Source organism: Python bivittatus, unplaced genomic scaffold (assembly GCF_059951505.1).
Source record: "Python bivittatus isolate LINGU-HERP-01145 unplaced genomic scaffold, Pbiv_v1 ctg000190_np1212, whole genome shotgun sequence".
Taxonomy (NCBI): Eukaryota; Metazoa; Chordata; class Lepidosauria; order Squamata; family Pythonidae; genus Python; species Python bivittatus.
In genome coordinates this window covers 14,349,346-14,376,496 of record NW_028277042.1, presented here as the reverse complement: position 1 = coordinate 14,376,496, position 27,151 = coordinate 14,349,346, and the positions used below count along the sequence as shown (strand labels likewise).

The following is a 27,151-nucleotide window of genomic DNA, read 5'->3' as shown; positions in this document are numbered from 1 at the left end:
GAAATATAAACTCAGTATTTCATAAGTAGACAGATTTCTCATTTGAGGAATCAATCTTGTTTTTTCTTTTAACTGGAATCCAGAGATCTATCAAGCAAACATTAGAGCAAAAAATGGATATTCAGAATTAAAACTCTCTGAACAATCCAAAGCGTAAAAAATAGTTTTGGAAACTAATTTCAACACATATCCCTTTCACGCAAAAATTTGCTTATCCCAAATGTTCTTCCATACAATTCAGGGGTGGGGATTTGTTCAGTGAGTGGTAGCCTGCTTCAAACCACCCAGTTGAACACTCTGTTTACATCTATCTTCTAGCCATTCCTACCATGCATTGCCATGCAAATTATTAAATGATTTCCACAGTTCATAATAGCGCTTTTATTTTTTTAAAGATCTTTAAAAAGTCATCCAAGAACAGAATGAGGAACACCAGTAGGCAGAAAATGCAAACCTATGACCAAACATCACAATGTCAGTTTGCCTTGGGAATCGATTCCTTGACATAAAAAATGAAACAACTCCCGTAGTTGAATAATTTTTAAACCATTTGAGGATCATGTCCATTCAGGCTTGAGAGGAGGTCTCAGAAAATGGCCATCGCTAGCCAAGGACATTTAAGTGGCACATGAATTTCTTTGCGGTAATGACAAATGTGGCAAATCAACCCTAATGATGATGGTTATATCACGCACCATACTCAGAGATGCAATAAACCCAAAAATACCAGAAATCAAAAGGCACCATAAGATACAGTTTCTGAGACACAAAGAAAACTAGAACTTGATGTCTTAGTAAATGACAAGTACTTCCCATTTTTAAAAAGTACAAGGAAAAGAAGTAAAATTTCAAAATATCCCTGTAAAAGCATCACTTAGAAACATGTAAACTTGACATTTTCAGTAGCATTAAGAAGTTAACACAAGAGAATATAAAACAAAGTGGATCGGTAAGACTACAAATGCTCACTTCCCATCCGTCCCATCTGGCAAAAAAAAGTTTACTTACAAAAATATTTTTTTTAAAAATTGCAACTGCCCGTGATGAAGCACAATATTCTCTTGCGTTGGGTAGTCTGTATGGTAACTTACAGATTTGAGAAAAAAATGCCATTACTCTGAAAACTACTATCACCCTGTTAAGAATTGATGTCATCAATAAAATACCAAATACGATTCAAGAGACAGCCAACTGTAATTTATAGTACAATCTAAGGAGGTCAGTTCAGAATTTAACAAAACTTACACCCAACCAAGCATAGTCATCATTAATAAAATAGAGTGGCCAGTAATCTCCAATTAAGGAGATGTTTGAAAGTTCTGGAAAATGCCTAGCTACTCAAAATAATATACCGTCTTGGTAGTTAAGACTGAGATCCTATGAGTACTGATGCTACAAATATCATTCGTAACAACTGAACTAACATGAGAAACCTCAACATGAGAGGCCTTCAGATGTGTTGAATCCATAACTCCCATCATATCTGAAGAGCATTGGGTAGGAAGCAATTCTAAATCCTATTTTATGATACCCAAGTGTAAAAGAAGTCTTGGAGGATGAGGAGTATTTCAAAACACGACTGATGGAGAACAAATGGATGTTTCAGTCTTATCTGGCAAAGAGCCATTAGCCCTTCAGTGAAGCAATCTGGGAAAAAGCAACTCAAACTATCCTTAGAGATGCCACCTTAATGAATTCACTAAAATGAAGGCTTATTCAAGTTTTCAGTCTTTTTTCCTCCTGGCATTAAACCTGATTAATGAAACTCCTTTTGAAATTTTCCTTCTACTATATGGTTGAATGTTGTTAGGGGCTTGACGCCAAAGGTGAAAAACATGGGTCAAACTAACAAGCCAAATCCCATTTAGTCACATGAAAGACATTCTCCTTGATATCCTGTCCTGTTATTTATGTTTTTATGTACTACTAGAAGAACTAGTTATCCATGGATCAGCCTTCTGGTGCATCAAACATTTACTGAATTAAGAGACTGAAGTGAATGGCTTCTGAACAGTTGGAATTCGACAACCAGGAACACAGTTTGAAGCAGACTAAAGTTCCAACCAAGTCTCAGTTTAATATCCATTTAAATTCAAATCACAGTTCTGAAGGAATCTGAATATTCAGGAAGGCAGCTGCACATCAAATTGGGCCCTTTCTTATTGCTGAATCTTGTCTATGCTGGCCCCATTATGATTATTCAGGAGCGATCAGAAGTCTTTCCATAAAGGACAATGATCAAGAAAATGAGCTCTTAGGAGCAAACATTCCTCTGTTACCAGAAACTTGTGTTTATATGCAAAGATGGAATCCAATACCCCAAAAAGGCCTTCTTTTCTTTGTTTGGATAAAGTAACCTGATATTTTCCAAAGTAGTTCCTACTCAGATTTCTGCAACCCACCAAAAAAATCTGTAAGACTTCAACGTTCCTCATGGCCAAATGGGGCTGAAACCCAGTATTTCTAGCTTGGAAACAGCTGGCCAAAAACAGGATTTTAAGTACTGTTATAATTCCCCAAGTCTCTAATTCCCCTCCTTTTACTTATTTTTTTTTTTTGGCCATGCTTGTAAACAGATTAAGTGAGCATTCTTCTTTATCAAAGAAGATAAATGCTGTATTTCACACGTTGAGGCAACCTCACCAGGAATTTAAAAGGCACTCAATTCATTCTCTGATTGTCAGAACAAAATCTTGGGCCTCTTCTTTGATCCTGAAACAGGAGATCTTAATATTTCTCCTACTGCAGAAGATTTCTGGGTGCAACCCACTCAGACAGGCTTACCAGAAATACTCCAAATAAATCATCTGCTCCTTTAGCTTACTGGTACAAATGCAGTTTTCTGAATTGGTTTGGTAGGAAGGGATATTGTGGTATCTTAAAAAAAAAAAAAAAAAAGCATAGAAGAATGTTTATTAACACCTGAACTTCCAACCCAATCAAATTTTGCTTTCATACTGTGGGATAAAGGCAATTTTTGCAACATCCCAGTTCGCAAACAATTGCATTAATAATTCTTATAACAAATCTCCCTTATCTTATTTAGTAGGCCTGTTATACCAGGCCCTTCTATCAAACTGAAGCGAGTACAGCTGGGCTTGGGTAATTGTAATTCTATTGTGAATTTGATTAAAGAAGACTGCTCCCTCCAATATGCATATATTTTTTTCTTTTGTCACAGCTTGGATTCACTTTCAGGACCCTGGAAAAAAAGAGAGTCTTTATTTTGTTTAAGAGTACTCCTCCAGAAACTTTATATGGAAATTTTTCACTTTCTCCAATAAGATCTTTAGTTTCTCTACTGGTGGGAGAATAGTCATCCTAGAGGGAAAAGAAAAGGTACTTTAATGAATATTTTGTGGAAGGTACAAGGAAATAATTCTATTGCGATCTGGACAACAGTATCTGTAATACCAGACGTACCTGAAGTGGTAAGTTCCTTCTCTTTGGCCAAACCCACTTCCAGGAACAACACAGATTCCGGTTTCTTCCAAAAGTTTCATACAGTAGAACATGTCAGGAGCCATTTGATGGGCCTGGAGTAATTTGAAGTCAAATGGCTTAATTACTAATAACACAGTCCTTTCAAAATGCTGTGCTGGCTTCTGAATATTGTGCTATTCTGAATGGTTAAAAAGCTGTGAATGCTCTCACGTTCAGATCTGATCATGTATTTTCTTGCATCCTTGTAGTTTAGCATTTAACTTTGGGTGTAGGTTTAAAAGAAGCCAGTTGGAAGAGGGAAGGATGACCAACTACACAATGTCTACTTTAGATCGTACCCTCAGATTTACCTGTGCTTCTCATCTCAAATGTCTTGGTGGTGGACCTCAAACGTCTAGGAAAGCACGCTGATGATTTCTAGTTAACTATGGACTGGAATGGGGGCCTGAGGGCTGCACTAAATGACTGGGCACCATGGGTTGCCTGTCCCTCCATTAACAGCAGCACGTTGGTCTGCCACCAAGCCTGATTCCTAATACTGTGAGGAAAATATATCTTTGGGTGAAAGAAGCAAGCTTTTAGAGGCCTTAGATGAATGGGATCGCCTTAATAAAATTGAAACATAAAGGAATGTGCAACACCCTTGAAGCTGGTGTGAACTAGGCTGAGTGTAAACTCCTTATCACAAATATCCCCATAGCAACGTAAGGGAGGATGCCTTCTTCCTGGCAGGTGGCATCTTGAGCCGATTTGTTGCTTCCCCTCTGACACTATTGCTTTCCTTATAGCTAGCAGTTGTTCTGTCCTTGTAGATAACAGCCAAGAACAGGGGCAGAAGGTAACTTGAGAAGTTTACTCATTTAGGTACGCCTGCATCATTGTATGAATATGTACACGTATGTGTTCTTTTCCCTTCCCCTTCTTATAGAACAGTATAAATATCAGGGCATCCATTTTGCCTACAGGGGAGTGTCTCCCACTAACCTTTGGTGGGGTCCCCCTCCAGTGTGTACTGTCTAATAAGCACTGCAGTGAAGCCTTGATTATTTTGCATTTGTGTCCTGCGTTTTGATTCCACAATACAACATGCCACGTCTATTCTTTTTCTATCCGACAACCAGTTGTTAAAGGCACGTACTCTCACCCCATGTTCTACCTAAAGCAGGAGAACTTCTCCAGTTTGATTCAGCAGCAATAACATTTCTGTAGAGGAGGGAATTCTCACCTTTGCCATTTCAATGGCCTTGGCAGGGATAAAAATTCGTGGGAAAGCGTACATGGCTCCTTGAAGCGGATTACAGTGGATCCCTGGCATTTGATTGAACAAGTCTTCTGTTAGTTTGGCTTTCATTGCAAGGTTGTTCAAGACAGATTCCTTTTCCTGTGCCAGGAAAAGTGAAAGAATGTCACACAGGGGACACCTAGACTGTGCAGCCCAAACCAGCTGGCATTATTTTACAGCTCTTACTTAATTCCTTAGGGCACCTGTTCTTAAAGTTTCTCAGCACCACCCACCCTCCATCTAAACTTCCATCATCCTACAATCTGCATTTTCTTGGCTGGAGAATGAGGTCCAGAGTCTTGCATCCCACTAACAAAAGAAATCATGGAAAGAGTGGATGAGTGAATGAGTAAAAAATTATTCCAGCGAGGAGGACATAGTCAGCTGGGATAGTCCTTTGGGACAGTAGGCAGTTCAATTAGTAAAATATGCACTTGACTTGATTCTTCAGTTATCTCTGGTTTCTAAGTTTTGCTATGCACTGTTTCTGTTGAAAGTTATCTGGGTTCCTGTGTGGTTTTTTGGTTGGCTTGAAATGTTGGGTGAACCCAGCCAGGGGTATAAATCCAATCCAACCCAAGTGTGAACCCAAACACTATCACAGACACGTTGTTTTCAGTGGCTTTAAACCCTGCCTGCCACTTTAGACGACTGTAGGCGTTCTCAGTCGGGGGTCCTCAGATGCTGGTTGGGAATGCCTGGAGTTAAGGTCAAGTACATTTGAAAAGGCACCAGATGGCTAGGGTTTTTTTAAATCCCCCAAATAGATGTTTGAAAATTAAAAGCAAATTTTGCTTTGGAAAATGGATCCCAAATGAACCCTAATGGATAGACTGAAAATGTGATATTTTCTTAAGGGTTTCTTTTAACACCTATTTTCGTTCCCATCTTCTCTGGCTGCCAGACATTCAAGAGCTTCTGGTGGCTTTCAGAAAGGTGGAAAAATGAAAGCATCTCATACACACACACACACCTTAATGAACTGTGCATATGATTCCTCTCCGGGAACAGGGGGGTTCACGACAATATCCATGGCTGCTTGACCTGAGACAGGCGGACACAGACGAACAGAGAGGATCTTAACCAGCTGCCCTTTAATTTCTGGATGCAGGTTAATCACCTCCATGTAGCCTCCTCGATAGCCACACCTGAAAACAAGGCAGAAGCAGCAGAAACAGAAAAGAAAAAAGAGAGAGAGAGGGAGAAAAGTGGTCATAGGGAAAACAAGCATGAAACTCTTGAAATGCCAGAAATGCCACCTATCAAACCAACAATTAATGCAGGATCCTATTTTAATCTTCTTCTTGTGAGAAAGGAACATCAACTGCTCAGTGGATTGGGCTGGCATATAAACCAGGGCCATCCATTGTGGAGGGAGGGTTAAAAAATCATAGTTAATATTGACAGAAACTTTCTTTTTTTTAATCTCTAAAGGTTTAAGTTATCTAAATCATCAGAGTATTAATAATCTCCAGTCAACACTGTATAAATACCAGTATACCCAAATAATATAATGTACTAATTGTGTTTTATCATAATACAATATATACCAGGCAATATAATAAAATAATTTTTTTTTTAAAAGTCAACATATGCCACGCCCGTGCAATTCAAGCCATGCCCCTTTTTATGCAAAAGGACTGAGGTGTTGATCACACGGTTATGGCCACCCTCTTCTCTTGACCATCTTGAAGCCCCAGCAAGTAATTAAATAAATAAAGTACTGCAAGGCAAAAAAACCCAAAAAAACAACACCACAGCTGTTTCAACAGCTGTGAAACTTACTCGCCCATGTAGCCCTTGGAAGTGGAATGAAAAGAAGCAAGTTCAACATTATTCCAATAATCCGGTCCCATCTCGTAAAGGATCTTCTTGAAGGAGTGGAACTGGCAGTTCTCTGAGTAGACGTTGTCTTGATAAACCTGCACCCCAGAAAAGATAAGGTAGGCCCCTCACTTTTCAAAAAACCCCCCCACATTTTAGGACTCAGATATATGGCAGGGAAAGAGAGATGGCCGACAGTCTAGAGCTCTTGATGACCCTTAGCTTGTGTGCTCATGCACACCTCCATTTGCACCCAGCAGATGTCATTCTCTTTGTTTTTTTACATTCTTTTATCGTAAGTAAAAACACTGTCGTGCTCCAAAGGAAGTGCCAGCCTCTAATATCATCCTGAGTTGCAGGAGGGTCTCTGGGTCCTCTGTCAAAAGGTAAGCACGCATGGAAACCCACCATTTTCATTTTCTAAGAATGATCATGAGACCTATGGAGGGTCCAGGTGTAATGGTATGTGGGAAAGACCTCGGGAGACTGGGCCAAGAGACACTGGCTCGGGAACGGTCAGATAAGACAGCATAGCCCGCAGCTGGATAGTGGGTGGGGCAAGAGGTTCAGAAAAGACCCTCCCTAGTTTCTTGGGCTGTAAAGGAGATGGTGGGGGAGAATTGTACTTTCAGATTTGCAAGGTTGATGTCAGCCTTACTAGGTAGACCAGACAGGGAAACATGACCAGATGAGCAAATTCTAAAGCTACATTAACAGAATCTTGCAAGCCTGAAAGTACATTTCTCCCACCGTTACCTTTACAGCCTGAGAACTTAGGGATGGTCCTTTCTGAGCCTCTTGCTCTGCCCACTGTGCAACTGTGGGCTATGCTGTCTCTTATCTGACTGTTCCCTAGGCAGAGTATCTTCATCCTATCTCTCAAGGTCATTCCCACATACCATTACATCAGGGATATGTGTGTGTCTGTGTGTCTAGGACAAATAATGTATCAATTTGTCTTTTAGGATCTGAGTGTTTTGTGATTGGCCCCACTGATCATGGTGGCCATTTTGTGAGAACATCACAACAATACATGCTCTCCAAATTCCAAGTACGCTGTTGTCTCCAAGGTGTAATATTTTCTTTACCTCATCAGCCAGAAGAAACAGCTTCTCTTCCCAGGCAAAGTGTATCACCTCTTCAATACATTTTCTGTTTTGAACTTGACCTAAAATTCATGAAGAAATGGGAAAGAAGATTCAAAGCAGTCCTCCCTTCAAAGGAAGCAGAGGATATGTCAATCGTTTCTTAATTCCAGACCAAAAGAGCAACCGTCTTAGCTTTTCGCAATTAAGTTATTAATGGAGGGGAAATATGGACCACTGTTCTGCCAAAAAATACATTAACAGAGGAAAAGTCAAGCAATATAAAAGATATTCTGAAACTGTTCCCTGCCCTAAAAAAGCCTCACTAGATTTGCAAGAAACCAATTAAGTCAGGAAAATTAATAAGGTAAAACAAACCAAGAGTCATATTGCCTGGATTAATTTATCTCAACATTAATTTAGCCCAATTTGGGAAGAGGAATTTGGAACTACAATTTTGGAGTTGAAAAATGTATGCCACTGACTTTCTGGGGAAGCCGACAGGGAAGGTCGAAAATGGTGATCACATGGTCATGGGGCGCTGCAACCAGTCGTTAAGTGCGAGCTAGTTGCATGTGATCATGTGACCGCGGGGGTGCTGGGACGGCCAGAACTCTGAGGACTGGTTGCAACTGCCATTCATTCAGCACCATCATAACTTTGAATGGTCACTGAACAAATGATCTAAGTCAAGGACTACCTGTACACACATATCATGATTTACTGCAACCTATGAACCAGGCCATAGAGAAATGATGCAGAAAAGTGTGAAGAGCAGACCTGTAGAACTTTTGCACACCTGTGGGATTTCCAGGATTAATGATGCAAAGAACCTTAGGATTACAGTATGCTTTGGCTTCATATAAGGAACGGCGTAATTCATTCACATTTAGGGCCCAGCAGTTCTCTTCGTCCAGGTAATAGTTCACCTGAATGGCGTCCAATTCAGAAATGGCAGCTGAATATAAAGGATACTGAGGAATTGGGATCATCACTCCGGTTCGGGATCTCCCTCCTCCAGAGACAAGGATCTTGAGAATGGTCTGGAAGATTGAGGAAAGATAATTTTTATTATAATTTTCTTTGCTCTGCCCGATCCCCAAACTGTATTAAACATATATAAGAGTATCCTTCATGTTTTTTAAAAAAAATCAATGAGAAAAGAACGTTAAGCAGCTTTTTTTCTGGAAGTCTTTGAAAAGGCTGGATCAATAGAACTGCTGATCCAGGAATCCTGTAATACCAAACTATACCAGGCGATGGCATTTTAATAGTGCTATTTGTTTTGTTTAAGGTAGCAAAAACAGCAGGAGAGACAAAGGGAACAGGACAGAAAGGAGGCAGGCAAATCTTGATGGATTTTTGTTTGAAATAACCCCACCGAGTGCAAAATGAAGCTGGATTTTCTCCTGACAATCATCCAGGATTGTAGCCCCTGGATTTACAGTTGTAACGGAGGAGGAGATGAAAGAGTGAGATCACATGAGAAAAAGATCTCTACCCACAGCAAATTAGGCTGAGCATTTTTTTCCTTTTTCAACTTTCCATTTGGTTCTTTCATTCAGTCGGGAAAAAACTTGGTCCTCTGTCCCAAACGTGAAGAACCTCACATCAGAAGACGCCCCAGATGCCACCTACAGCAATGCCGTCGCTTGCTCCCGTTGTCAAGTAGATGTTCTCTGGATCTGCGGGAACGCCGCCATCTCTCCGCTCAATGTAAGCCGCTACATCTTCACGGATGCAATTGATCCCTTGGCTGGCACTGTATGAACCTGTGAAAGGAAGGAAAAGGCCATCAGAAAACCGAAAGCGGAGAAAGAGAAACTGTAGCCCTCAGGTCTCTCAAGTGGCATCCTTTCTCCCATCACTTTCATAGCTGCGGTGGCAGCCTGCAGTAAAACCATGCGCCAACTGCACTCACACAATGTGAAAAGCCAAAGACAACAAACCATATTACCACTTAGAACAATGAATCCAGCCACCGAGAAGCCAATTTTGTCTAAAATCTCTGGCAGTCAGGTGCGGTCTGAAGTAGCCTTCTGCCAACAAATGCATGGAGTTACTAATGGTATAATTCCATCCATCTTCTCCTTTTCCCTTCAGGTGGGATCCCATCGAAGTGGCTAATGCCACCGTTAAAGAACACACGCACAGAGAAAAGAAGAACAGCTCGAGGAAGATGCAATTAGAAATGAAGCTCAAAAGAAAATCAAAATCATTCATAAGTGCAACACATTTATACAACTACCTAGGAAAACGTGCGGGTTCTCTATCCGTTACTTCTGTCCGTCAAATGAACTGATCAATTAACAACATACTCATATGGAATAAAGATTAAATCTGGGAGAGATTTTTTTCCCCTTTCTGTCATCTCCTTGAAACCAAGACAGCCTTGCGGCTGTCTTTCAGAAAAAATGTCCTGATCAAGCAGTACATTTGTCACTTCGGTCTCCATCTGCTCGAGGCCCAATGCCTTAAATTAATCTCAAAACAGCCCCAGATCTTCCCCACCCCTCTTTCTGAGACCACGAAACATTGGCCCTTTACAAGAAACAGAATGAAAACATACCCGGTACACATAGGTACCAGGAGAGCTTTGAGTAACAATTTGAAGAAAGCTGACATTCAGCAGGAAGCAGATTTATGCTTCAGCGATATCTTGCAATGTGCTTTTCAAGGTCTCCGCTCCAGCAGATCCACAGAGAAATGCCTTTTGTGAGTGTCTCATCTTTTCTTTGTGCCCTGCTAGTGCTGTCTGGATCCTGAGATCTTGGAATTGATTTAAAACTGAGCTTTTAACTTGAGACTGCAGAGAGATTCACCAAACATGGCCAAGACTCAAAGAGAAACAACATCTTCTCCTCATATCAAAACAGTTACAAGCTTTTTTGTTGATAGCAAGGTGACAAATGAAAATGTGCGGTCAAAGCACCTCCAACAACCACAGAGGTTGAAACTTCCTTGCAAAGAATTAAAAAAAGGACCACTTGTGTCTCAGACAGGAAGACGCCATGTACATACAGGGATCGCCTTGTGTCATCTCTTGCCCAATTATACTTCCTTATATATCTAGTTAAACTAGTTTTGAAGTTTAACTGTTATTAAGGAAGCCTCAAAAAATGTGTGTGAACATAAGGAACAGGATGAAGGACGACGAGCAAAAAGAGATTCAGATAGACTGGCCTGGTTGCTACTGACTTTCATCCCAGCTAGCATTTCATCTTCTAGTTTGAGATGGGAAAGGTGTGTCTCATTTGGATTCAATGTTAAGCTGTGAGACACTTCTACTGTGCAGTTTCTAATATTTCTGGCTGTATCTCAGTAAATTATTCCAGTTCAACTCATGTCTAGATACAATGCACTGGGAACTTCTTGAACTGGTGATGACAACGCTGATTATAACACATCACTCTACAGGACTGATTATATCCTATCAAGTTGGTGTTGACTCTTAGCGACCACCTGGATTGATTTTCTCCACAATGACTCAACAGAATACTAAAAATAAAGAAAATATATAAGCAGCACCTAGCTTTGTACATTGTGGTAAGCCAAAATGTGGTTTGCTCATTTATGCTACATGCATTGTGTGAACCCAGCCAACTGTGCCTTATTCAACAAACCATGACTTATCATGTACGGATCCTATTCTATGCATTTTGCACTGATGTGGAAGTCATACAAAACAAAAGCATATATACAAGTGGGTCTTTAGGATTTCTATTTTTACATCTGAAAAAGAAGGTTGGCATTTACAAGCAAATGAATTATGAAACAATCTAAAAGGAGATGTTCATTGATCAGCCTGATGAAGATTGATAGTCACACTGCAATACATAAAGGCATCAAGCAAAAAACTGTGATGCAAAATAATTAGAAACACATAAACGCAGGTACAAATCTAGCAAACAAATCAATGAAACATGAAAGCTGATACAGCCATTATCTAATTATAAGCCACTTTCACGTTAGTCAACCTCCTAGGTTGCAAATAGATCCAAAATTGTTTGCAACCAAAAACTGACTCAGTAGTCAACAAAATCTGGATAGTCGTCAGAAAGAACGAATCCAAACTGGAGTCTAACGAATCTCTCTGAATCTCCAAACAACATTTGGGATTGAGTTTCGCACACCAATGAAAACCAAAAGTGCCAAAAAAGAGAAAACTTGCGAGTAACCCTGGACAAATTATTTAGCTAAGTGATCACATCCAAATTAGTTTATCATGTGTAATAAGCAACAACAAATGAAACAACTGAAAAGAAGGTGAAAAGAAGGTGAAAAGAAACAGAAAAGAAGGTAAAATGTGTTGGAAATCAGGGGAAAACAAAAGATCACCATTGGAAAGTGATCACTTAAAAACCTTTTTTTCCTTTCTAGCTTACATCTAGAGCCAGCTACTATCACACAGAAGTAAGGTCTTCTATTCTTCCACATTCACACTCTAAAATGACAGCCCATAGAGAGGGCGAGGATATAATGCGAAAGGGTTACAAAAATACCTAAGCTGTTCCCTCCACAACCCTGCAAGATCCGTCTTGCCCTCTTCTTGGAATCTTCTGGAAAACTGGGGCTGTCCAATAGGTTGGGGTAAGTGCAAAGCGCTACCACCTACACAGTCCAGAAAACACATGGAAAGGGATTAACGTTTAAATCTTTAAACATAAACAGCTTTAACAGCTTTAAACATAACAATTCAAAGCAATCTGTAAAACGATTCCAGTCTTGCTCTATTACCCCAGATGAATGATTTTGGAGGACTGCTGGGATTTTTTCATGTCAAAAAGTCCTAAGATTCTTCCCCCCGCCCAAAAAAGCATTTCTTCTTAAGATGCATCTTCCACAATGAGTAACAGGAGATTAGGAAGGACCCCATTGTTTTGTGTTAACACTAAAACAGTTTTTAAAATGGAACCGACATAAAAACCTTGGTCCAATTTTAATGTAGAGCTATCTGGGAGTCCTTGGCTTGACGCGTATTCTCTTCCCTTGAAAAACAGCTTGATTCACTGCAAATACCCTTATTTTATTTCTTCAAAACTTCCTTCCATGGAAATCACCATAGTGCAAGATACCTACAGGGCAGTGTTTCTCAACCTTGACAACTTTAAGATGTGTGGACTTCAACTCCCACAATTCCCCAGCCAGTTGTGGGAGTTGAAGTCCACACATCTTAAAATTGTCAAGGTTGAGAAACACTGCTACAGGGAATCTCCCACTAAAGGGTCATTGCCGCATATGTCTTTGCTACAATCAAACTTGGGTAAGAATATTGTCCTTTATCAGCTGGCTTCTGTATATCCACCTAGAGTGTCGCTGAGAGTTGGGTGGCATACAAGTTTAATATATTATAATTATAATTATTCCTAGCATTTTTCCTATAGGTGCAGGTTCCACTTTTTTGGAATCAACCATCAACCAAATGTTGATCCGTTGGGTGTGATGGGAATTGACCAACCGGCTTGTTGCCCGAGCCTGACGTCAGGGGCTGAGAGACAGGGACCAGCCCAAAGTCACCCAGCTGGCTTTCATGCCTAAAGTGGGATTGGACTCACAGTCTCCTGGTTTCTAGCCTGGAGCCTTAACCACTAGATCAAACTGGCTCTCTATTATTATTATGGTTGGCCGCACAGTCAGTCAGATGTTTAGACTGGATTTGGCATTTTTATCTACCTGTCAAGTCCTTCCCAAAGACCTGGGGCAACCATACTGTTGGTCCTATTTGCTCAAGTTAGCTCTATTATCCCCTCCAGCATCCTTCTCATACACGCAAACCTCCCACAACTGCTTGCTGTATGGAGGGTGTCTCTCCTGGTCTCTTAAAAAATCCAGGTTAGCCGCTTGATTTTTTTCCTCCTGGCTTCAGTATCCCATCTGGAGAAATAGTACGTAGGTGTCCACTTTGGAATAAGAGCAGACCCCATTCCCTCTGGCTTTAGCTGCTTTTCTTCAAAGAACCTCTACTCTTCCTCCATCAGCGTCCTACCTGTCGAAGGAAGGTGATGGGCTGCTGTCCCATGGCATGAGCATCACCAATGTTGGCCTTGATGACTTCCGTGAAAGGCTTTTTGATACCCTGAAGGGAGAAAAAGAAAACTTGTGACACAGTAAATCCAAGCTTTTTAGACCAAACCCACCTAGGAGGATATAACTGATCAGCAGTTCCCAACCCTCTCTTTTATGTAGACCACTGTAGTGTCACTGAACATTTTTGAGGACTGCTCTTTAAGACAGGCATCCGTAACATGGTACTTGTGCATCACACATTCTCCTCCATCTCCTAGGGCAATTACAATATCCCTAAATGATTATTACTTTATTAAAAAAAAAACAGCGGAAACCTTTACGTGGGTCACTAAAAAGACCAAGGACAGCCACTCATAAATGCAAAGAGAATGTGGCAAACCACAGAAACAGTGGGCAGGATTCTCTTGTGTGCAACAGCCTCTATGCATGGATCAAGCCAATACTTCTGTGTCTTTAAAAGCAAATAATGTCAACCAGCATTTTTAAGTAATGGTATTGCTGTTTTTCCTTAAACAAAGCCAGTCATAGTGTAGGACAGGTGAAGCCTAAAATTCTTTGTTCATGCTTTGTCACCTTAGAAAAGGTATGGAAAAGGTCCATCCATGACATAAAGCAAGGGGCCATAGGCAAGTCATGGCTACATTTGGACATCAATTTATGAACCTTGTACATCTGACTCCCCTTGCATGCTTGGCTTAACAAATAACATCTTGGTTTGATAAAAAGCTAAGAGGCACTTTGCTGGGTCAGTCCAGAAGTCCATTTCGCCCAGCTTCTGACTGCAGTCAATCAGCTGATGCTCAGAAGACTAGAAACAGGATGTGATTACACTGGTCCTCTCCCACTGCTGCAGGAGATAATAGTCAAAAGTAAACAGCTGCTAACATCCAGACAGTCCATGCAACTGATGATGCAATGTTGTTACACAATATGGCAGAACCGGGTTTCCCTGGTCAGAAATGGCATCACTCCTAAGTTTATTTGGAGAATAAATGTGGTTTAAAATCTCATTGATGCCACTCCAAAATGATAAATGTAGAGTTGACATACTTGCTTCTTGGTTCTTCTCCTGTTTGCCTAGTTTCTTACAAAGAATATAAGGTACCACGCTCTCTCTCATTTCACTCTGAGAACGAGTTGATTGCAATAACAACATTAGGTATGAATGATTAGTACAGGATGCACGCCATTTCTGTTTAGAGGTACATCAGTGAAAGTCCATGCTTATATACAGAAGGCTAGTTGACTTTTTCACAAGGGCCACAAATTAATTAATTAATTAACTTCCTTTTTATATACTATCTCCTTTTCCCCTGTCAACTGCTTCTCTCCTTGCGCCTCTCTCTCTTCTAAATTTTAGCTTTCTACCTTGCCCTTATTATAAGAAAACACCCAATTAACTCTTTATTTACAGCACTCTGTCGTTTCATCACATACAGCAAACGATGGTTGGATGAAACCCTCCAAAACAAGGTGAATCACATTCTAACACCCACTCCTGAATTTGGAGGCTTGCTCAAACCAATTGCCAGTTTAAACATGACATGACATTTCAACCAACTAATGGGGAAGGCAATCTTAGAATCTGGAGTGAAGACTAAACATGCATAAACACCAGACTGTGTAAGAATATATAACTTAACTGACACTCTATCAAAAGCAGCAATGAAAGCAGGAAAAAGGAGAAACACAGACCTCATTTTCAGTCTCCAAACTTATTTTAACTTAGATGCCATTGCTTTGTTCTCTAACAAGCCAGAAGTGTAAACCAAAACATGGGTTCCAGTTCTGGTTCAGAAGAATACATCAAGAATGCTGGTTTGGATGTAACACTAAGAGGTTCCCTGATGGATTTAGGCAAGCGTGAAGCTATTGTTCAAGAGCCAACGAATGAGTGACACTAGGATGCTAATTCAGACTCTAACTCAGTCCCGATAATGCTGGTCTTTTCTGACCCATGAGGAGGTCCTAGCTTTTACACCAAAGTATTTCATTCTTTCCTTCCAGGCTGAACCTGAAAGATGCTTCTTCCTTGAACAAATAAACGGATATATTTCAGACATTAATTTTTTTTAATTTAGAAAAGGAATAAATGAATACTTTGCAAGGATAAATCTAATATTTTTGTTCTAACATTGCACTGTACGCTGCTTATCTCTGTCTTTCCACGTTCTGCTGCAACTCCTTTTGTTCCCCATAATCTTCTACTGTTGCATATCTGGCTTGGAGCAATGGTGCTGCTAGGAGAGGCCCTGATGATTAAAAAAATATACTCTGCAGCAGGTATGGCACCTCTCTCATTTTTTTTCAACTGATACCAGCCGTAGGTTGCCCTACTGCACAAATCACACCCACCAAAATCATGCAAGGAGTTATTTTCAGGGAAAAACTAGCCCGCGAGAACACCTGACTGACAATAATCAACTAGCAATCAGGCATTCCTTTTATGTTAATGCTTTTTAAAAAAAACAGGCACGCACGTTTGGCAAAACAGCAATATCTAAAAGAGAGCGGGGGATGTTTTAACAGTATTCCATCGGCGTGTTCAAAGCTATTCACAATCCAAAGGCTGAACTAGTTCTTGGTCTCCCATGAAGAAGTACAAAGGCTGGAATTAGGAGAATGTTTTTCTCCTCCAAAGAAAAACATCCAAATAGGCAGAGTTATGGTTTAAGGCAACGGCTGCCCCAGATGCAAGACTAAAGATCCTCGAGATGTGCAGCCCCCTGAAATCTGGGCAAGTTCTATCAAATGATGCAACTTGGCCCCTTCCCCAACCCCATAAGAACAGCAGGAACAAGAGTCTAAAGACCCTCCCCCCAAAAAAGAAGTTGAGCACCATCTGGGGATCTAATTTCATTGATGGCTTCTCTTCTTGCAAAGAACAATGGACCCTGTCCGGTATGGTTGCCAGTTTCTCTCCTTGTGAGGTTCCTGGGTGAATGGCAAGTAGAAATTCAGCAGTTGAACATCTTCCTATCCCCAGCAGAGAAAACCTAAACCACAGATTTTCTACTTTTTTCATGCTGGCACTTCTAATCAAGCACCAGCTGCTAAAAGGGTAAATGAGTTCAGCCAGAAACAAAATAAGTATAAATTGTACAGAACGCATCAGCATTTTACCTTAATCCCAAATATTGGTCAGGTCCATATACCATCCCAAGCCACAACACACTTTGTCCGGCTTTGGGTTTTCATTCGTTGTGTGATCTCAGTCCTCAGTGTAGTTTATACAATAAATCAGGACTAGGCAAAGTGTGGATCTGTGTTCTGTATAATCCAGCCTCAAGGTTAAGGTAGACAGAACATTTCAAGAACGCTATCAGTAGCATCCTTTGACTCCAATCTCATACTATAGGCTTGGTTCACTCAAATGGATTTATTTAGTTCTAGCTTGCACTATGAATCCAGCCATTGTGATTTATGGGTTAGCAGGCTTTGCAAACCCAGCTGATTCATAAACTGTGATGAAACAAATATGTCTAACCACAGTCAACATCAGCGTTTAGGTTTCTGCTGAGAAGCAATTCCCATTTAATTCAATGGAAACGATTACTCAGATAAACATTTATGATTCACAGCCTGAATCAGCAACTCATACCCCCATCCTATGCAGGTCAACTGAGAAGTAAATCTCTAAGAGCTCAGTGGGACTTATTCCCAGAAACGTATGGAAAACACTAACGCCCCAATCTCCTGTTATCACTCTGGAGTTGCAACACGGCTGTTGGTCTTGCCACTGGTGTTTGCACTAGTATGGTCTGTGCGTAATTCAAACCAACAGTGTTGAAGTCAGAGCGAGGGGAGGCTGAACAACCGAAAGTTAGACCACAAATGGCCCTCAGTGCTCTGGTGAGCCTCTGGCTCACTGCACTGAGCTGATGTCACTGGAAGTCACTGAGGGTAGAAACTTTACTAGAGATTGAAAGCTGCTGTACATTGGCAAAAAATAGAAGCAAACATGCTTTCCTGCTGACAAACAGCCACAAAAAAGCCTTGTTAATCACGAAGAGCCTTGTGGTACCCAGAAGGGCAAAAATGTAAGGGGATTGTTATCCATGAAAGCTTATATTGTAAGATGTTTGGTAGTCTTTAAAGAGCTACAAGATGATTTCTACAGGTGGCTAAGCCATAGTGTGAACCTAGCCACCGTGGTTCATAGTGTATGGATCAATATTGAAGTGAACCATTACTCCGTTTTCAACCATCCATGGCTAAACAAGCTACAATTTAACTTAATGTACATGTCAGGATCTACGCAAACCAGATTCTTCAGTACAATCACCAGACTATTTCTTAATTTTGCTCTAGCTGGTGCGGCTATTCTCCTAAAACTAAGTTAATAATGTTCTAATATAGTAGTTTGGGGTTAAAATGCCTTCTTTTTCTCACTTTTAAAGTAAATCCATAAACAAGGAACACGTGTAATATGCCACAATCAAGTATCTGTTTCTCTGATACGTATTCAGGAATAAGGCCTTGAATTTGTGCTGAGACATGTTTTTTTGGCACGCTTCCATATATGTCCTCAAAGGACCTGAGGAAAGAAACGTGATCCAAGCAGCATTTTTTTTTAGAGAGAGAGAAAGAGAGAAACTAGATTTATTAATTGCCCTACACCATCCCAAGCTACAACATGCTTTGTCCGACTTTGGGTTTTCACCCGTTGTGTGATCTCAGTCCTCAACAGTAGTTTATACAATAAATCAAGACTAGGCAAAGTATGGATTTGGGTTCTGTATAAATCCAGCCTCAAGGTTACGGTAGACAGAACATTTCAAGAACGCTATCAGTAGCATCCTTTGACCCCAATCTCATATTATAGGCCAAATTAGCTGGGTCCACGTAGTGCACTAAATCATAAACTATGGTTAGAAGCCTCAGTTGGCTGGGTTTCAGTGAATCATAATATCAGAACCAACCAAACCATATTATGCTTCAAGATTTGAACTCTGAATTCTGACTTACAAGTTGCCCGTGCCCAATTGAGCCTCTGCAAAAGATCTCCCCAGAAAGGCCTTCATTAAATAGCCAGATTCTCTATTGACGACAGCTTTAAAAATTACAACCAACATCTGGAACAGAGCCTGGAAAGCTGGGATGAGGCATTTGAAGGGCTCTAGGTTGGAGAAGGCTACGACCAGCACCAACCTCTGGAAAACAACACTACGGTCCTGCTAGAACTGACTAAGCTCCAAGTTCATAGGCAGCCATAGGCTGTGTGCCCAGCATCAACGTGGATTCCAAATGCTGAAATGTACACAATTCTTCAGCACAAAGTGTTACGTTCTCCAAAACAAAAGGAGAAAGTGAGCAGCAGAGCAAGTGATAAAGCAAGAGTTTCCTGCTGGAACTTGTTTTTCATGCTTGCATTTCTCCAGGTTCTTACAGATACATTTATCGCTAGTTTTTGATACTGTATTTCAGCCTCACTTCATGCTTACTCCATCTATTGTGTAGGGCAATTAATAAATCTAGTTTCTCTCTTTTTCTTTCTCTAAAAAAAAAATGTTGCTTTTCTCAGGTCCTTTGAGGACATATATAGAAGTGCTGGCTGGGGAATTCTGGGAGTTGAAGTCCAGACATCTTCAAGTTGCCAAGGTTGAGAAACACTGCTTTATGCTGAGGCACAATTCTGGGAGTATAGATCCTATTAGATAGGGTCAGCCTAAACAGAAACCACTAGTAATTACATTCTGCCAGATGAATTTTAGAAGAGAGGAAAGTCTTTGCAATTTATCCTGCACTTCCCCGACTAACACTGCCTTTTCAAATCCCAGATAAGCTGGGGGGGGGAAACTATTTATATATTTATTTAAGGTACAAAACTCCTTGGCTGCATTCACACTTCACATTTAGCGATTTTAAATCCATCCTTTACCAAATAATCCACAATGGTCTAGACTTACACATCAGGTTAAGTCATAAACCATGGTTTGCAAACCATAATGGTTGGGTTCATGCAGCAGATGAAGTCAAAGCCATTCAACCGCATGATGGCTTGGCGTGATGCACAAATCCAACTGACAGCAATGGAAGAGGCCAAATCTCTTTTGATGACTATGGTTAGTAAATGCCAACAGACTGCCTTTCAAACCCAAACCATGCCCTGCAAGACTGCCATGGGAAAAGATCTAGGCTTCAGAATGGTTGCTGATTAATATTAACCGTACTGGATGACGTGGTCCAGTTTGGAACAAAACGCTCAGCCAAGTTAATTCTTCTTGACGTATAAATATCAAGACGGCATTACAAGGCTGAAGCCTAAGTAAACTCAAGAGAACTAAAGTAAACTCTCCCTGAAAGAGTGCTGGGCCGATAATCAGGAGTCTTAAAACCGAACAGATGGAGGTTCACATGGTTGTACACTTCTTTATCTGTATGCACAAGGCCTTCAAACATAGAAAACTAATGAGTCAAGGTAAAGGGTCAGGGTCCTGCTAACTAACAGGCAACCCCCACCTCAAGTGATGAGCGTTTGGGGGGCAGGCAGTAGCAGAGGGGCACGCATGGGAAATGAACTGAAGTCCAATTCCTGATCCATCTAACCGGCTGGGTTCGCAAACGTTACTATCCTGTTATATGACTCCTCCGGTTTTGACTTAGTATGTTCTGTGAATCCAGCCAGCTGGAGCTTAATGGGAACCCTGCTATACCATGATGGAGGAGTAAATTCCCTGGGGAGAATAATGCTGGCTTACTAGAGTCCTGTAGGACAGCTGTTCCCGCTTGATGCCCTGCAAATGTGTAGACTGCAACTGCATTATGGAAGATGACATCCAATTTTATCCGCAGGGCACAAAGCTACGGGGGAAAACTGCTAGAAGACAAAGATTATACCAAATATGAGCTGCTATTAATGGTTCAAAGAACTACAGACAGGTTCCAAGGTTCCCAGCTGGAACTATCTGACTTTAAAGGGACTTTAAAGGTTACAACCATCACCTTCAACAAGGATGGGAAAAATGATGCATTCAGATTAAGGATTACAGGAAAAAAAAAAATTAACTGTCACCATTAACGCAACCAACTAAAAAACACTTCAGGGCAAAAGCCACAGCAGGGGGAAAAATCCCCCCCCAGGCAAATTTAAAGTTTTATCGAAACAAAATCTGAAATATAGACTACTGTGGTTATCTATTACCCTGTTATGTAAGGCTGAGCAACCTGAGACTGCGTCAGAAGAAAAGTAAATATCGTATGAAATATACAACTGCATTCTTATGCAAGTATGATGGGCGGTGGCTGTTTGCTTTTCTCCGGGTGTTTATTCTAAAAGAGAGAGTCCTGCATAATCGTCTAGCAAAAGTCTTACAACGCAGAAAACCGAAAATCATTCTATTACAAGGTTGGAAAACCTATTTTATTACTTCTTTCAGTCTACTCACACCTCTTCTTCTTTTCTACTACATCATCAAGTTAAGTCTGATGTACGTTGGATGATTTGAGAGCCAGTTTGGTCTAGCGGTGAAGGCACCAGACTAGTAAAGCAGGAGACGGCGAGTTCAAGTCCCGCCTTAGGCATGAAAGTCTTTTCACCCGGCTGGGTGACTTTAGGCCAGTCCCTCTGTCTCAGCCCAACTCACCTCACAGGGTTGTTGTGGTGGGGAAAATAGGAGGAGGAAGGAATATGAGGTATGTTCACTGCCTTGAGTTATTTATAAAAATGATAAAGGCTGGATTACAAATCAGGAAAAAAAAGTTCCAGTTCAAAGGACAGCCAACATTTCCAAAACAAAAGAAGGCTTTTTCTGTATATCTTCCCTAAAATTATGATGGAAAAATAAAGGGGGAGGCCAGAGCACCATGCTTATTTAACCAAACGAGGTAGCGAGTGCAGACACAATGAAAAACAAGGCTCCTACTTTACTTTCTTACAGATAAAGATCACCAGCAGATGATCAAGACCTGAGACTCTACCCATGTTAACTGGGAGTGGTGGTCCCAGTGTTGCTGCAGGGCGCCAGTTGGGGAAGCCAGGAATAAGGCTTTAAGTCAGTGTTTCTCAACCTTGGCCATTTGGAGAGGGGTGGACTTCAACTCCCAGAATTCCCCAGCCAGCAAGCTGGCTGGGGAATTCTGGGAGTTGAAGTCCACCCCTCTCCAAATGGCCAAGGTTGAGAAACACCGCTTTAAGTAAACCCAGGGGTGCAACCACGCCCTAAGAGGCAAACAGCAAGTCCCCCCTTAACCCATGCAAGCAAGCCGCGCTCAGCGCGTTCCGACGATCCTGTCCTGGGGCAGCATTTTTGGGCGCCGAGCCGGGCTCGGTCCCCACCCGGCCCGGCGGAGGGCAGGGCCGACGGAGAGCCGCCCAAGCGAAGCGGCCCCCGCCCGGCGGCTCTCGCTACGGGGACCGGGGCAAGAGGCGTCCCCGGCGCGCCGCCTTCGCCGCACGCTGGCTGGCTCGCTCTTCGGCCGGCCTCGCCTGCCCCAATCAAGAGCCGCAGCGGCGGAGGAGTGGCTCAGGGGGCGGCGGCGGGCCGGGGCGGCCCTCGGGCTGGTGCCCACGCGCCGCCAAGCTGCGGGACGCCCAACTCGGGGGCCTGCGGGTGTCGCCCGCCCGCCGCCGCCGCCCCGTCCGGGTATCGTCGCCCAGCCGCCTCCGGACGGCGCCGGGGTTTGGAGAGGGCTGTTCCGAGCGCCCCGCCGCGCTCAGTCCTCTTAGCATCGCGGCGGGCGCTCGGCCGCCGCGGTGGGCGGACTCGCGTCTCGTGTGAGCGGGGCGGTCGGGGCTCGGAGCTCGCGGGAGCCTCGCGCGAACCCCAAACCACCCTAATTCGAGCCCGCTCCGCCCCCGGCTACCTTCCGCAGCTCCATCTCGATCTCGCCCGCTTTCAAGACGATGGGCCCCCGCACGGCGTACTCCACCGCCTTGACCTGCGGGTTCATGGACGCCAACGTGAGGATCTTCTCGCGAGGCGGCTTCTCTTTCAGCTGCAGCGCGGAGGCCTCGGCGGCGCTGCTCCAGCCGGCCAGCCCCAGCCCTGCTGCGCGCTCCGTCCCCAGCGGCTGGGCGACGCTCCGCGGGGCACCGGGCGGCCGCCGGCGCCGCGGCTCTCTGCCGCCGGCCAGCCAGGCGACGAAGCGCACGGCCTCCGCTCTCCGCTCGGGGAGGCAGCCCGGGAGGCGAGGGGGAGTGGCGGTGGCGGCGGCGGCGGCAGCCGCTTCCCTGGTCAGTCCCGACAAGCGGTGCATGGTCCCTTCAGAGAGGAAAACAAGAAGGGGAGAGGATTGCAGCAGGGAAAAGGGATAGACTAGACGGCCCGGCCCGGCCCGGCCCGGCCCGCCCCGCCAGCGCTGCCAAAGGCGCCCTCCGCCAGGCGCCCGCATCTCACCCGAACCAGCGCCAGAGAGAAGCGAGAAGGTCGCCCGACGGCTCCGGATGCCTTTCTCAGCCCCGGCCGCCCCGCCCGCGGAAAGGGGGCAGAGGCGGCGCTGACCGGGCTTGCGCCCCCCGGAGCTCGCCAATGAGCAACCGGCCTCGCCGCCTTTGCAACGATTCAGCGGCTCGGAAAGCGGAGCCGCGGAGCGCCGGGAAAGCCCATTGGCCCCCACGCCTGCTGGACGCGGAGCCGCCCGCCGGCGAAACCTCCCAGCCGCCGGCCGAGGGGATTGCGCCAGCCGGGGCGCGCTGCCTGATGGGGCTTGTAGTTCCCCAAGGCCGCCCTCCCAGACGTGGGGGGGGAGGAAACTACCTGCCCCAGAATGCTCCCCTCGCGAGCGGGAGTGACGCTTCTCTTTGCTCCGGGGCGTGGGAGTGTACGGGGGGTAGGAGGAACAGAGAGTGGTGGTCAGCTCGTCTCCCAAAAGCGGCCCCCCTTCAAACGGGGCCCATCATTTAATGAAAAAGAAAAAGACGGCCCTGCACGTGACGCTGTCTTTCCCGAACGTTGCAAGACTCCAGAGGCAAAGATGCCCCAAGCGCAACCGTAGTGAAAGCGGATTAGTTTGGTAGAAGCGCAGTGGAAGGAGATGCAATCGGGCGCAACCTCGAACTTCGCGGATCTCCGACCGAGGATTCGGGGTTGCGGTCCTCGCAAGTTGTCTTAGGCGTCGGCTGCGCTGGAGACAGCGGCGGGCTCGTACGAGCGAGCCGCCGAAGCGCCAGCTCCGTTTTAGGCTTAGTTGCGCGCGAGCCGTGATGGTTAGTGGATGGTTCAGTGTTTCTGCGGAATGTAGGCGGTTGGGTTAATTTGGCAAACTTTAGTTCCGTTAACCACAGGTAGGTATATTATGCAACCACAGCTATCAAGTCATGGTTCGTTTTAACCATGATTTGTTGATTAATAACGAAGAAGTAAGGCACCATGTGAGTTGACCCTGAGGATAAAAGAACAGCGTTCAAGGGTCTGCAAATGAACAGACTCTTTCAGGCTCAGTGTTTTTCCGCTGAACTTGCCAACTTTCTCTTGGAAAATAACCGAACAGTCTGAACGATCAGCTGAGGTACACATATCTTAGTGGCTCCATTTGCGCAAATGCTGATCCAGGGTTAACTTACCCTGGTTGCTGGACTGGCTCCGTTTTCTGGATTCACCTGACACTGAACCATAAACTAACCATAACCCTTGGATTTGACCCAGGAAGCTAGGCTAAACTGTGGCCATCTATTTGTGGCTCAGTTGATGTGTGAACACAGCTAGTGATTTAGTGCAGCAAAAGCAAAGAATTTTGCACCACTTTAAAGAGAAATTAACGCATTAGAAAACAGTCTGTTTCACTGGATGGGTGAGGCGTTATTCCAGCAAAGGAATGTATTGATATGTACACACGGTAGAGGGAAAAGGGGCTGTGCTTTAGGAAAATGTAGGCAAAAATAAATGCGTTAGACATGAAAACACCACAAGGCTTTTCACTGCTCGCGTGAAATAGTGTGACTCAGTGGGTCAAGTTGAGAAACAAAAGGTGGACGTTGTCCTGTTCTTCATAAATAATAATTATAAGCAGTAAACCACAGTATTGTTTCACACTGGAACCCAGATGGCACATTCTGTTTACACAGGCTTCAACATAGCATGATATCTGAACCCAGACCATTGTTTAAAATTTAATACTGCTTTGTATTATTTAAACATGGGGTGGTGAATTTTATTTACTTATTTATTTAAAATATTTGCATGGCCGCCCATCTTAAACAACTCATGGCTCACAACAGCAGTAAAACCAGTAACTATAAAACGTAACCATAAAACAATAAAACAGTAAAATGATCAAACAAAAACCCCGCGCCTTAATCATCCCCTTAGGATGCCCCACAGCAAGCTCCAAGTACCCTCATTCCATTCTTTCTATTCCAATAGACTTTATTTATGTATTTAGAATTTATGACTTATTGAATATGCGGTTACACAGCCTCCCGTGTAACCATCTTAGAGGGTTATGAAAAATAAAATTATTAAACTATAACAATAAAATACAATAAATGAGTGTACAATATAAAATGGCTCTGTTAAAAAGGAGGCGGGGAGAGAAAAGAAAAGAAAACAAGCGTTCAAACAGGAAGACCTGTGGTGTCATTTTTTTTTTTTCCTGTTATGTGAATACAAAACTCAGTCGCGTCGGCTGGTAGCGTGACATGACTGCAGAAAAGACAAATGCTTTAAACTGCCTCAATGAAAGTGTAATTTCCAATTCACAGGAAGGAATCTTCTTCTTTTGAACAGGCCCCGTTTCAAGTCCTGTGTCCAGGATGATTCTTCGATCCCTGTGCTGGGGTAGAGACCCAGGGAGGCGGTCTTAAAGCCAATATTCGGAAACCATCATGCAGCAAAAGGAGAAGAGCATAATCTTAAGTCCTGGGAAGGGAGGTAGTATTCGGAAGAGCCTCGGGCTGCTGCTCCCTGATCCAGTGGGGTATGGGAAGGAGGGGAGGAGAAGCACAATCAGATTTGCAAGATTCTGTTATTATAGCCGATCTTAATATAGCTCTAGTCTTCTTGTGGAATCGGTTTCCTGATCTGGTCTACCTGGACACCTGGCTGACGTACTGAACGCCATGACCTAAGTGGGCTTTTCCAATTCTGAAATTCTATCTAGGCCAACATTGTGGGAAGTGACCAGAAAACCATCCCTGGTCAAGATTTGCTGTGATGCCCGGTGCAAGATACATAAATATCCTGCCCATTGTTAATACTAAGTTTGGCAAAGCCCCAGTGGGTCATGTGAAACACTCAGAGAAACTAACCATAGCTAGCACGTGGTGTCATATGCCTTTCAGGACATAGTTCAAAGACAATTCTCGCAAAACTCAAAAACCTCAGGTCCAAAGTGCAACAGTGTGTTCCCGACGTATAGCCAGTATTTGGTTTATGATTGATACTGACATAGTTCCCACAGCACAATAAACCATCATGCGCATTGTTAAGCTTTGGCTTAACCTGTTGAGTCAATCTGGTTGTCGTCGCTTGTCAGCCAGGGTTATGGCTTGGTGCAAAAGACGAATCCAACCAAGTTTGCTTTGTCCAGGAAATCGTCTCTGAGCAAAAAAATGAAAACGAAAAAGCTAGCATGATGTCGGAACCAAGTCTTGTTCACACATTGCACTAAACCATAAAGAAAGAAATCTCGTTTTAGCTCAGCAGGATATGTGGATCCAGCACTATGATTTATAAACCACAGTTTACAACAGCATATTTTGTAATTCTAGCCAACTCAGGATTATGTAGTAAACCATGTTTAGGCAAACCATAATTTAATACCATGTGTGAATTTGATTAAGGGTTTAGAGAGGGAGCAATATGATGAATAGCAACATAAGTGAGTAGTGTAAAAATATACGACGAAGACACGTTAGTTCCAGCTTCTGTTGATTAAGCTAAAACTTGGTAACAGTTTGTCATTTTTCCATGTGCAACACTTGGCATTCTTCTTTCGGAGTAAGAAACGTGCTTCACAAGCTTGGGCTTTATAAAGCTGGGCTGCTTATTTCATTTTGCTGTATACATTTCTTCCCCTGGAAAATACAGTGGTATATATCGCAGTATTTAGCACGCTTAAACAATAGTCCAGCCAAGGATAGCTTAATTCTCGTTTTTAAAATGTCAGGCTCACATACCTAATATCACAAACGGGCCCAGTCAAGTTTTTTTGTTTTTTTTTTTACATTCCAGAACCTACTTTTCATGTTTATCCAATTTAGCTCAATGTTTTTGGCAACAGTCCCAGTTAGAAGAAAGATAGTATTTCTGTGCATGGCACGCACGGAAGATACTTAGATAGCATGTGACAACTTGCATCCAGTTAGGCCCAAAGGAAGAGAAGCTGATAAAAGAGATATGCTTTATCTCTCTCACATAACAATTAACTATGTCAGTAATTGGCATTACCATTACTAGATCATTGACTGATTATATACCATCAAGGCGGAGTTGATGCTTAGCAACTACACAGGAAGACCTTCTCCATGATGATCTGTCCTGATCTGCTCTTCCAATGGTGAACCTATTGCCATTGTAATCAAGTCCATCCACCTTGCTTCCGGGTTGCC

At 43.1% G+C, this 27,151-nt stretch overlaps 1 protein-coding gene across 1 annotated transcript; it reads right to left on the bottom strand.

The window, feature by feature from the left end:
• Positions 1 to 357: 357 nt before the first annotated feature.
• Positions 358 to 23,263, bottom strand: GPT2 (glutamic--pyruvic transaminase 2). The gene is made up of 12 exons (XM_088136100.1): positions 23,001 to 23,263; positions 22,468 to 22,865; positions 13,622 to 13,711; positions 12,138 to 12,246; positions 9,274 to 9,407; positions 8,435 to 8,678; positions 7,639 to 7,718; positions 6,512 to 6,648; positions 5,700 to 5,874; positions 4,670 to 4,825; positions 3,424 to 3,536; positions 358 to 3,321 (listed from the first exon to the last, which is right to left on the bottom strand). The coding sequence occupies exons 2-12, from the start codon at positions 22,858 to 22,860 to the stop codon at positions 3,231 to 3,233; spliced, it is 1,722 nt and encodes a 573-aa protein (XP_087992226.1). The 5' UTR covers positions 22,861 to 22,865; positions 23,001 to 23,263; the 3' UTR covers positions 358 to 3,230.
• Positions 23,264 to 27,151: the final 3,888 nt, after the last annotated feature.

Coding starts and splice junctions, on each gene's coding strand:
- GPT2 (XM_088136100.1), bottom strand. CDS start 22,860: ATGCACCGCTTGTCGGGACTGACCAGGGAAGCGGCTGCCGCCGCCGCC. Junction 13,712..22,467: donor TCGAGATGGAGCTGCGGAAG/GTAGCCGGGGGC, acceptor TTCTCCCTTCAG/GGTATCAAAAAGCCTTTCAC. Junction 4,826..5,699: donor CATATGCACAGTTCATTAAG/GTGTGTGTGTGT, acceptor TTCCTGGCACAG/GAAAAGGAATCTGTCTTGAA.